The 12,108-nt window shown below is 40.4% G+C and overlaps 1 protein-coding gene across 1 annotated transcript in view; it reads left to right on the top strand.

The window, feature by feature from the left end:
- Positions 1-7,762: 7,762 nt before the first annotated feature.
- Positions 7,763-12,108, top strand: part of SGK1 (serum/glucocorticoid regulated kinase 1) — a 146,498-nt gene continuing 142,152 nt past the window's right edge. Inside the window, exons 1-2 of the mRNA XM_017520054.2 lie at positions 7,763-7,855; positions 8,130-8,278. Of these exons, the coding sequence (XP_017375543.1) occupies positions 8,210-8,278 (69 nt within the window). The 5' untranslated portion in view covers positions 7,763-7,855; positions 8,130-8,209. The remainder of the gene's footprint in view (positions 7,856-8,129; positions 8,279-12,108) is intronic.

Raw genomic sequence — 12,108 nt, 5'->3', positions numbered from 1 at the left:
TGACAAAGTCTTGCTGCAACACTGAAAATTCCCTGACTGACGAGACAAGAAATCACTATCATAAGGAAGGTCAGATCAAAAGGGCGTTCAAATGAATAAATTTTCTTTAAAATCAACAATCCTTGCAGGTTCTAAATCCTTTGTGTGATTTAAGCAAGGGAATAGAAATAACTGTGCAGATGTGAAATCTGGGAAAATTCATTGTTGATGTTGAATGAATTATCACTAATATGCAAATGAGCAATTACTAACAAATTGATTTGTCCCCTTGGGCTACATGTTGTCGCATTGCCATAAGAAAGACAGGATTTCTTTATAGCTTGTATCAGAGAAGGTTATGTCATAAACCTATTTGACACCATTTTATCATATAGAGCCAGGAGAGAAAAAAGAGAGAGGTGTGTGTGGGTGCCTGCGTGGGTGAGCAGACCCAGGTAAAAAGCGAGTAACGGAGATATAGGGAGGCGGCATGCATTCTTAATCAGCTGCTACAGTTTCTCTTGAACTGAGGAACTAAATTTTCTAATTACATAAAAAAAAGTTTCAGGCAAGAGAGATAAATAAAATCCAGTTTATTAGATGATCTGGTTAAAACCATATTTCTGGAAAAAAATGGAATGCTTTGTACATGGATTAAATACTATCATTAGATGAAATTTGCCAAGACAAATGCAATCTGTTTCATTGGTTTGTTCTTTTTCTTGTACGTGTAATGATTAGAGCATTCTTCATATTCAATAAAGTGTCCAATTAGCACTAGCGATATCGCCTGAGCTTTTTGCCAATTAAAATAATAAAATGATTAATAAATGCTGACTCTGTATGAAAACTGTGTATCTCCAAATGGCACCGTTTTTGCTAATATAGTGAAAATTGAAACAAACCACAAGTATGGAACACTTTAAGTCTTATTTAGTCTCATACATAAAAGGAGCATAATCCTTTGCTTCTTACATCTTTTTGCAAAATTCCGTGAATCAGTTCTGGTATTGATTTTTTTTTTTTTTTTTTTTTTAACAGATGGAGTCTTGCCCTGTCAGCCAGGCTGGAGTTCAGTTCAGTGGCACGATCATAGCTCACTGCTTCCTTGAACTCCTGGGGTTCAATCGATCCTCCTCCTTAGGCCACCTGAGTAGCTGGGATAGCAGGTATGCATCACCATGTCTTGCTTATTTTTTTTAATTTTTGTAGAGCTAGGATCTTGCTATGTTGCCCACGCTGATCTTGAACTCCTAACCTCAAGCAATCTTCCCACCTCAGCCTCCGAAAGTGCTAGGATTATAGGGATGAACCACCATGTCTGGCTTTTTTTTTTTTTTAAATAATAAAAATATTCTTTCGTCACCAAAATCCTTCAATGGTTTTTTTATTATTTTTGTTTTTATACCATTATTTCTTTCGAAGAAAACTATATAATGAACTGTTTTAGGGTTTTCCTCTGTAATGTAACATTTCCTCTGATATATGCATAAATTAAGTGAAAAGAGATCTAATTTGGTAAAACCAAAACATTCCGAAGTTTTTTAAAAAGGGTCTTTTGGCCAGCCTTGGTGGCTCACACCTATGATCCCAGAACTTTAGGAGGCCAAGGTGGGCAGATCTCTTGAGTTCAGGAGTTTGAGACCAGCCTGGGCAACATGGTGAAACCCCATCTCTATAAAAACTGTAAAAATTAGCTGGGCATGGTGATGCACAGCTGTAGTCCCAGCTACTCAGGAGGCAGAGGTGGGAGGATCATTTGAGCCCAGGAGGTTGAGGCTGTAGTGAGTCATGATCAAACCACTGCACTCCAGCCTGGGTGACAGAGCAAGACCCTTTCTCAAAAAAACAAATAAAATAAAATAAAAAAGAGCCTTTTGCATGCATACACACACACACGCACACACACACACACACCGCCATAATCTCTACCAGGGTTTCCTAATTCTTAATTAAATATATCACGACTGTGACTGGAGTTTTAAGCACATCATCAAGTCACTCAGGCCAAAAGGAATGTAAAACATTTCTCATGAGGTGATTTATTTTTATTCCTTTCTCCTTAGGGGCATTTGGGGTGCTATAGAAAAAAATTACATTCTATTCAACAACACAAAAACACTTTAATCTATGGGAAGATAGGCTTTCTTTTTTTGAAGCAGAGTCTCACTCTGTAGCCCAGGCTGGAGTGCAGTGGCATGAGCACGGCTCACTGCAACCTTTGCTTCCCGAGTCCCAGTTCAAGCAATTCTCTGCCTCAGCCTTCCCAGTAGCTGTGACTACAGGCACATGCCACCATGCTCAGCCAGTTTTTGTATTTTTAGTAGAGACGGGATTTCACCAACTTGGCCAAGCTTGTCTTGATCTCCTGACCTCGTGATTCACCTGCCTGGGCCTCTCAAAATGCTGGGATTATAGGAGTGAGCCAGTGTGCCCGGTCCGGAAGATAGGCTTTCTAAAAAGTTAAAAAGTATTACAGTACCATATGTCTCTTGCTTTAGTGAAACAACCAAAAAAAAAAAAAAATGTAGAGTTATTTATTATTTTGCAAAACTCTATCTTTTTTTTCCTTTGAGACAGAGTCCTGCTCTGTAGCACAGGCTGGAGTGCAGTGGCACGATCTCACTCACTGCAACCTCTGCCTCCAGGGTTCAAGTGATTCTCCTGTCTCAACCTCCCGAGCAGCTGGGATTATAGGTGTGAGCCACCACGCCCAGCTAATTTTTGTATTTTAGTAAAGACGGGGTTTCATCATCTTGACCATGCTGGTCTTGAACTCCTGACCTTGTGATCTGCCTGCCTCAGCCTCTCAAAGTGCTGGGATTATAGGCATGGGCCACCGCATCCAGCCTGCAAAGCACTTTCAAATAAAATGTGGTACTGACAATTTCTTTAGGACGTAGGTGAAGAAACATTTCATTATTATTATTTTACAGATGAAGAAACTGAAGTGTTAGTGCATTGAGGGAACTTGTTGAAGATTGCACAATTAGGGAATGAACGTTAAGTACAGGATGTTCCAGATCAATGCAGCAGTCTCTCCACCCAGCTACATATTGCTAGTTAGTCCTACCTAGCTGCTTTATTTTGTTCTTTGTGTGACAGCCTAAACAATATTGTTGTGATAAAAAGTAAATATACCACAAAAAAGTCAAATAGAGGTTCAAGGGATTCTTTTTATTTGTTTGTTTATTTATTTTGAGCTAGTCTTGCTGTTGCACAGGCTAAAGTACGTGGAACAACCGTGGCTCACTGCAGCCTCAACTTCCCAGGGTCAAGCAATCCTCCTACCTCAGCCTCCTGAGCAGCCAGACCACAGGCTTGCATCGCCACATTACCTAATTTATTTTTTCTTTTTGTACAGATGGGGTCTTGCTATGTTGCCAGGCTGGTCTCAAACTCCTGGGCTCAAGTGATCCTCCTGCTTTGGCCTCCCAAAGTGTTAGCATTATAGGCATGAGCCACTGTGCCTGGCCCAGGGGATTCTTTTGTTTGTTTGTCTGTTTGTGTGAGATGGAATTTCTCTCTTGTTGCCAGTGCAATGGCGTGATCTCGGCTCACCGCAACCACCGCCTCCCAGGTTCAAGCGATTCTCCTGCCTCAGCCTCCTGAGTAGCTGGGATTATAGGCATATGCCTATTTTTTGCAGCTTTAGTAGAGATGCCTGGCTAATTTTTTGTAGTTTTAGTAGAGATGGAGTTTCTCCATGTTTATCAGGCTGGTCTCAAACTCCCAACCTCAGGTGATCCACCCTCCTCCGCCTCCCAAAATGCTGGGATTACAGGTGTGAGTCACTGTGCCCTGCCGGGATTCTTAACATTGGGATTTTCATTAAAAAGAAGTGTCATCCATTAAATGTTAAAGTGTTTCCATTAAAAAGAAGGGCTACAATGTCATTGAGACTTAAAGAAGAAATGGTGAGGACTGAGGTCATTTGCTCTTGCTGAAGCTCAGCATATTGACTATCATGGTTGACAGCTTCATGACTGAAGAATCTTAAAGGTATTTAATGATTCCTGCAAACGGTCTGGTGCCAGGGTCACTGATGTCAGCTCTACCTACTTTTTTATTTAATTCATTTGAGAACCATCTGTTGAGTGCTAGCATGGCCCAGGCACTCTGCTGTGTGCTGCTGCTACAAAAATAAATAGGCATGTTTATGGGAATAAGAAGTAAGTTAATTAAATTAAAATAAGTTTGATCTATAACAGGATGTTGCAAGAGTCCAGAGTGGTTTTCTTTTTTAGTATAAGCCAGAACCTATGCTCCTTTCTAAGTATGAACAATGGACCTGTCAAAGGAAACATTTAGCAAATAGTTGTCACTCTGGGTTTACCGAGGGCAGCTTTATTTATGAAAATAGAGGTCAGGGTGAGATAAAAGATGCCTTCTTTCTCCTGAGTAACCAACACAGCACAGTTAATGGATTTCTCTATTATCGCACCAACCAAAAGTTAGTCCAAAATAATTGGCTGTCAGATATGGTCAGAATCCCTGCCCTATATTGCTCTCCCTTCATCTGGCTGACCTACTCATTTCTTAAGGTCATACACTAACATCATCCCTTTAGGTAAATTTCCTGGACCTCTTACCCATCCAGTCCCACCCTGCCCCCCCCAAACCAAGACAGGCTTGATACACTCACAGACACACACACACACACACACACTCACACATACACACACACACACATACACACATAGCATAGTACCCTCTTATCCAAGACAGGCTTGATACACACACACACACACACACACACACACACACTGAATAGTACCCTCTTATCCATGGGGGATACGTTCCAAGACCCTCTGTGGATGTCTGAAACTTCAGATAGTACCAAACTACATATACACTATGTCTTTTCCTGTCCATACATACCTATAATAAAATTTAATTTATAAATCAAGCACAGTAAGAGATTAACAACAACAATAACAGAATAATTTTAACAATGTACTATAATAAAAATTATGTGACTGTGGTCTCTCTCTCTCTGTCTAAAAATATCATATTCTATTGTGCTCATTGATTTTCAGACCATAGCTGACCTTAGGTAACTGAAACTGTGGAAAGTAAAACTTCAGATAAGGGAGGACTACTGTATATATTATTCTTAACACACTGTGTATTTCTCTACTAGGCTGTAAGCTCCTTGGTGACAAAAACCATTGATGCTAGGCCAGGCGTGGTGGCTCCTGCCTGTAATCCAAGCACTTTGGAGGCCAAGGCGGGTGGATCGCCTGAGGTCGGGAGTTCAAGACCAGCCTGAACAATACGGTGAAACCCCGTCTTTTTTTAAAAAATAAAAAATAAAAAAATAAACCATTGATGCTTATATGCACCAGACCTTCCATGGGATCTAACATAGACGAGGTGACAGTGGCAGCATCTTGAAGAGGTTGCATGGAGTGAGGGGAAGAGATAGAATTTAGCTTGTCGTTATCTCCTCCCTCATAATTTCTATTAAGCATCCCCCTTCACCCCAAATAAATATACATCCTACCTAAAACCAGCGTATTAGTCTGTTCTCAAACTGCTAATAAAGGCAAACCTGAAACTGGGTAATTTATAAAGGAAAGTTTAATTGACTCACAATTCAGCATGGCTGGGGAGGTCTCAGGGAACTTACAATCAGAGGGGAAGGGAAAGCAAGCACATCCTTCTTCACATGGAAGCAGGAAGGAGAAGTGCTGAGCAGAAGGGAGAAAAGCCCCTTATAAAACCATCAGATCTCGTGAGAACTCACTCACTATCACAAGAACAGCATGAGAGTAACCACCTCTATGATTCAATTATCTCCCACCAGTCCCCTCCCACGTCATGTGGGGATTATGGGAACTACAATTCAAGATGAGCTTTGGGTGGGGACACAGCCAAACCATGTCAACCAGTATGCATGCTAGGCCAATGTGGGATTAAGGAAGAGCCCCTAGCGCCTCCTTCTTAGCAGAGTGCTTGAAGGTCCCCTCCTATATATATCATTCAAACTCAACAAATGTCTAGTAAAACACTTTTTGGGGAGCGGCAATGGGAGGAACAAGAAAGGGCTTGAATGACCATCATTTTTTAAAATGAGGTCCATTGAGGTATAATTTACATGCAGGAAAAGTTTCCCTTTTCCTATATAAAGTTTGATGAGTTTTGACAAATGTATAGTTATATAACCACTACTATAATCATGATAGAGAACATTTCCATCATCTCAAAATAATTCCCTTTGAACTACCATAATTTTAAATGAACTCTTTAGAAGAACCACAAAAACTTATCAATGTTGTAGATTACATAACATATACTTCCATCTTGGACAATTGAACATGCCTCTCCAAAATGAATAGCTTGTTTTCCCTTGGTTATCATGCCAACATTTAGTTGTATTGCATTTTTTTTTTTTTTTTTGAAACCTCAAGGCATTTAGCAAACAGGATTTCATGTTATTCCCCAAAACTCTGGTCCAACTGTAGAGATTTATAGTCCAATTCAATGAAGGCCATACATTTCTTTCCCAGTTTAAACTGATGTTTCTCTTCTTACCAGAGACTGCCATGAAAATACTTTAACAATGTTAGGCATGTTATATTTAATGAGGTCATAATCAGTTTCAAATTAGCAGTGTGCCTTTCACTTATTTATCAATTATATTCCCTGTGATGACTATGAAAAGCCTCCACATCCTGAGGACACTTGTCACAGATTTATTAATGGAATGAAACAGCAAATAATGAATGACTAAGTAAATGGATGAGTGAATGAATGAATGAGTGGCTGCCTCCATTTTATGGATGAGGCAGTCTCCAAAAGGCACAGTGAGGTCAGGGGATGGCAGGAAGCCACACACCGATGTTGGTGGCTTTCTGCCAGATCAGATGCCAAGTTTATTTTCTTTGCTTTCTTGCTTTGCTATATGCCATAAACTAATCTTTAAAATCATTCCCAAGAAATATCAACATTAAACAGTAAAAATTTAAAAATGAGGCACATACAATTAAATGACTTTTTTAAAAAGAAGTTCAATGTGCAAAGGATAACATGAGTAAGGATTTTTTGGGAAATTTTTCACCTAATAGGAAGAATGCTTTACTCTTTTTACCTAACCTTCCTCATCATTAAATGGATTCAGTAATACTTTTTGGTAATAACTCGTGTGTGTGTGTGTGTGTGTGTGTGTGTGTGTGTGTGTAATAAAATACTTTGTATATGTTTATTGTGTTCTTTTGTAACAAGTTTTTTAGTAAAAAAAGACACAATTACCTTCACCATTGCCCACTATATAATGACACGCAGGGGAGGGGAGGCTAGGAGAGCTTCTACATAGTGAGAGATCTTCCATTGTTATACCTAGGCTTGCACTTTATTTCATTTTTTTCCCACATTTGGACAGGTAGCGATTAAATGTGATTACATTTCCGTTGAGAGGCTTTTATTCAGGAACAGAATTCAAAAGAATGTCAATGAGCATAACATAAAAACAGTGTGCATTCATATACACCTCTGATTTAGATGGTCCTAACTGGAAAAAAAAGAAAAAAAGAAAAAGAAGCTATTTAAAGTAGCCCTCCCAAGGGGAGTCAACTGCTCTTCAGGGCGTCCTGAGCTGGCTGTGCCTTCTCTCCATCCGCTGCTGCTCAGATATTCATGAATCGTTGCTTCTTCCAGCCTCGCTTTCTCTCTCCCTCTGCCTTTCTGGCGCGGCTCTCCCTCCCGCCCTCCCTCTGGCTTCTGCTCGCTCTTACTCCTTCTCTCAGCTGCTTAACTACAGCTCCCACTGGAACTTGCTCAATCAAAAACAACTCTCCTCTCAAGCAGCCTCCAGGAGCGCATCACCTGGAGAAGAGCGACTGGCTCCCCGCGCCAGCCGCCGAGGAGCAGCCAGGTAGCTGGGGGCGGGGAGGGGTACCCTTCTCCCGCTGGGTCGGAGCCACAGCATCAGCTCCCCGAGGTTGGCCGTATCCCGCCGTCCGGCCCCCAGGGTCCTGCAGCAGTGATGCATATGTTTCGGAGCAATGATGGAAGCAGAAATGCCGCTGCCGGTGGCCACTGAAAGTGGGGAGAGGTTGCTGCAGTAGCTGGTGCTGCAGAATGCGCGAGTGAAGAACTGAGCCCCGCTAGATTCTCCATCCCGCTGAGTCTTCATTAACTGTCTCCAGGAGGTAAACCGGGGAAACAGATGCACTAACCAGGCGGGTGCCACCCTGGATCTATAACTGTGAATTCCCCAAGGTGGAAAATGGTAAACAAAGACATGAATGGATTCCCAGTCAAGAAATGCTCAGCCTTCCAATTTTTTAAGAAGCGGGTAAGGACAGGTTTCGATTATTTCTTTTGTTTTCTGTGCTTCTCTTAAATGCTTTTCAATGTTTGCATGAAGTGAGCCTAAGGTTTCGTGGCTAAACCCTCAATGTAAGCCGTGCTTCTGATAGCAGTGGTAAAGCTGAGAACTATACCTGCCTTGATTCGAATTTGTTGGAGGAGGGGCGGGAGGGGGGTATGAAGAGTTGCATTGGGAGGAGGGGGTTGGGCTGAGTTGCCTTAGAAAGGGTTTGAGCTGGGAATGGGGATTTTTCTCTTAAGCCACAACAAAGATTACAAGGCAGTTGCAAAGAGAATTGGCCTGAGTACAGTTATGGCTAGTAATTTAGTCAGGGGCTAATTTAGCAGCTTCTTCTCTCTTATCTTTGAAGGGTTCAACTTTTCCACACCTTTCATCCGCTCAGTCTCAAGTGCTGCATTATCATCTTCATTCGTCAGAAGCAGCAGTTTCTGGCTTCCCAAATCCATTCAGCCAATAATTTGCTGTGTCTCTATCTATGGTATAAATAGCAAAGGACTAGAATGACCTTTTGCAGAAATGATGGAATCCAGCATTTAAAATTGTCTATTTTAAGTTGCCTCAATTTTGCTTTTGCTTGGTTTAACTGCCTCATTTTTTTTTTTTAGAAGGAGAGAGCGGCTGTATTTGAGTGATAATTCAAGGTTATGTTGCTGTATGCATTTATTTCTTAAACTATTTATTCTTCAACTTAAAGTATTAATAATGTTACACTGATTGTAGGTGAGAAAAAAGGATTTTTTGCATGTATATTTCACAATAAACTCAGTTCACTGGGATGGCCACACTGGTGGTCTGTGTAAATCTGCAAATTTATATACAAGTAGGAAGTAAGAAATGAATGATTGTTAAAGGAATGATGACTGACACTCTTCAGGATAGCGTTTTCTTAAACAACGTTAGGAAAAGGAACATCCTCCAATCCCCAGCTGCCCCATCCTGTTTAATACCCTAGGGCAATTCCACCAAAATGGTTTCCTCCATTCATTCGTCCTTCCCTTCATTCAGGTCCTTTCGGTGCCACTCTTGAAACACATCTCTTCAGTTAACTCATCCACAGAACCCAGTGAATTTCAGGGTGGGCTGGACTACCTCCCTGCACCAAACAGGCAAACTGGGAAGGCAAGGGCTAGAAATGCAGGCAACATGTCAGGCCCAGCTAGCGGGCCAGCGAAGGCTCCCAAGCACCCTCGACTGAGTTCTCATCAGTAAAGCAAAATCTTTCTCAAAGTCTGTGGGCCAAAGCATATGCATTAAAACCAAAACAAAACCAACCTGTCCGGTCGGGGCCCTGCTCTTGGAGTGGGAGTACCATGTGAAATCTCTCACTAGTGGAGCTGCAAGCTGAATGAAGCAAGTCAGTGTAAGTTCACAGAGCTCCACAATGCTTCTGAGTTTTTCCCCGAAGTCAAAATATTTCTTTCCAAGGGAAGGGCCTTTTGTGAAAATTAGTTTTCTTTATTATTTATTTATTTATTACATATCTATTAGTTCTGTCCCTCTAGAGAGATGACGTCTCTCTATTGCCCAGGGTGGTCTTGACATCTAGGGCTTAAGTGATCCTCCTGCCTGAGTCTCCTAAATTGCTGGGATTACAGATGTCCACCATCAGGCCCAGCCCCAGTTTTGAATAGTAAACAAATGTTTTGCCAATTTAAAAAAAAAATCATAGCATTTCAGTACTTTCAGTATTTAAGCTCCCTACTCCCTTCTATTTACCGTATTTATTTCATGGTATTGGGGATATTCTAAAACCCCTCAGTCAGATGTTCTTAAGCAATGTAGATTTAAGTTACATAAATTTTTAATTGTCTTTTATTTTCTTTGCTATCAAAACAAACTAACAGAAATACTAATTTACCATTTGGCTTTGTTTTGCTTAAAAGCATAATTTACCAATTGACTTCAGTTGGTGACTCTGCAGACCTTGGCTTTTGCAAAGAACAACCCAGGGTACTGATGTCTTATCTGAGTACATGCAGAAAGAAGCTTCTACCAAGATAACTGGCAGGCAGCTTCATCTACCTTCTAACCTGGATCTATCAGTCGCTGGAGACAGGATTAGGCATCTCTCCTGCCCCGTGTTCTCCTTACCCCTCAAGAACAGTTAGCTAAGTAGAAGGTGACCTTGTATCAAGTCATTGAATGTCCCAGGGATAAATTCTTTGATTCTTGTCTACTTTGGTTTATTTTACAAGTTCTGTATCCTAAATGTTTATTTCAGTTTGTACCATGACTTTGCTTTTGGTTTGCTTTTTTTGTTTCTTTGTTTTTAAATAACAATATGTAAATAAATATATAAAACATTAAAACAATAATAAGGTATATCCCACCTCCTCTCCAATCCTTCTCCCTTCCCCAGATGTAGCAACTGTTAACATAGTGCTGTTTATACTTTCCAGACTTGTACTCTACATACACATTCATATACTATAATGCCTTTGTTTCCAGTTAAGAAGAATTCATTTTCTTATATTCTATTGTTGAAGTTCCACACATTTCTGCATATTTTATTTTTAACCTAGTTAGACAGTCTTACAAAGTGAATCTTTGTCCATAGCCCACATTAAACTATGAATAGATTTTGGGAAAAAAAAAAAAAAACAAAAAACCATAGGGTCTATTAGGGCTCATTAAAAAGAATGAATTTTGATTGCAGGAGGCTTAAACAGTGCTTCCTATGCTTCTGAGACATTCCAGAGGGAGCATAACAAGCTAAAAGGGAATATAGGTTATCTGCCTTGTAGCTGTCAGTCACCATTTATGAGAGCTGAGTATGTTCTAGGTAGTAGAGGCCAAGTGCTTTACATGTATCAGCTCATTTAATCTTCACAGTAACCCTGTAAAGTAAGAAATACTATTACATGTGCAAAGTGTGACTTAGAGATTAACCTACTCGCCCAAGGCCACATAACTAAAAAGTAGCAAAGCTAAAATTTAAACCTTGTTTGACTCAAAGCTTGTATATGTAATCCAGACTTTTTTATTTCAGACCACTCTCCCTTTTTTTTTTCTTTTGTTTCCACAACAGAATCTTCTATTCTCCCCACTAACCCCCACCAAGTGAAATCTTCATGCCACTACTGAAAACCTATAAAGGCGGCCAAGCCTCTTCCAGCTCCTTTCTAGTCCTCAATACTGACAGTAATGAGAGGCAGCTCCAGGGAACCCAGATTCTAGGAACATAATCTGAAGAAAGACCGTCCGGATGCTAGCTCTACAAAATCCTTTGGATTTAAGCTTTTCCCCCTCGTATTTTAAAAGCTCAACTAAATCAGCTTAATTTCATTTAGCAGAGAATTGCTAAACTAAACTAGATAACAGTTCTTTCATTCTTTAAGTGCTCATGATAAATTAGCATTAGATGTGTATGGATTATATTTTACTCTTAAGAGTCTCCAAAAATTCATTTAAGATGAATGGGAAAATGTCCCTATCAGTTTTATTCTCCCAATCCAAGAGCTTTAAAAGTTATCAGTCCAGCTAAAGGTAATCCATTTTCATGGATTTAAAGATTTGTTCTGTTCGTGGCTCAGATTCATACATAATGATTTAGAAAACACAAACAAATGACATTGTCTCCAATTTGATAATCCTTTTTGGAAATACACTAGGTATGTGAAAAAAGACTTCCATAGCCATGATTACATTACATTTTATAAAAATATCTAGCCCTGCAGAACTTTTGACGTGGAGTGAACCTCAGAAATTCTCCCTCTGGGGCGGGGCACGGTGGCTCAAGCCTGTAATCCCAGCACTTTGGGAGGCTGAGGCGGGTGGATCACGAGGTCAAGAGA

Source organism: Cebus imitator, unplaced genomic scaffold (assembly GCF_001604975.1).
Source record: "Cebus imitator isolate Cc_AM_T3 unplaced genomic scaffold, Cebus_imitator-1.0 Scaffold798, whole genome shotgun sequence".
NCBI lineage: Eukaryota > Metazoa > Chordata > Mammalia > Primates > Cebidae > Cebus > Cebus imitator.
This window is presented reverse-complemented; position numbering and strand designations above follow the sequence as displayed.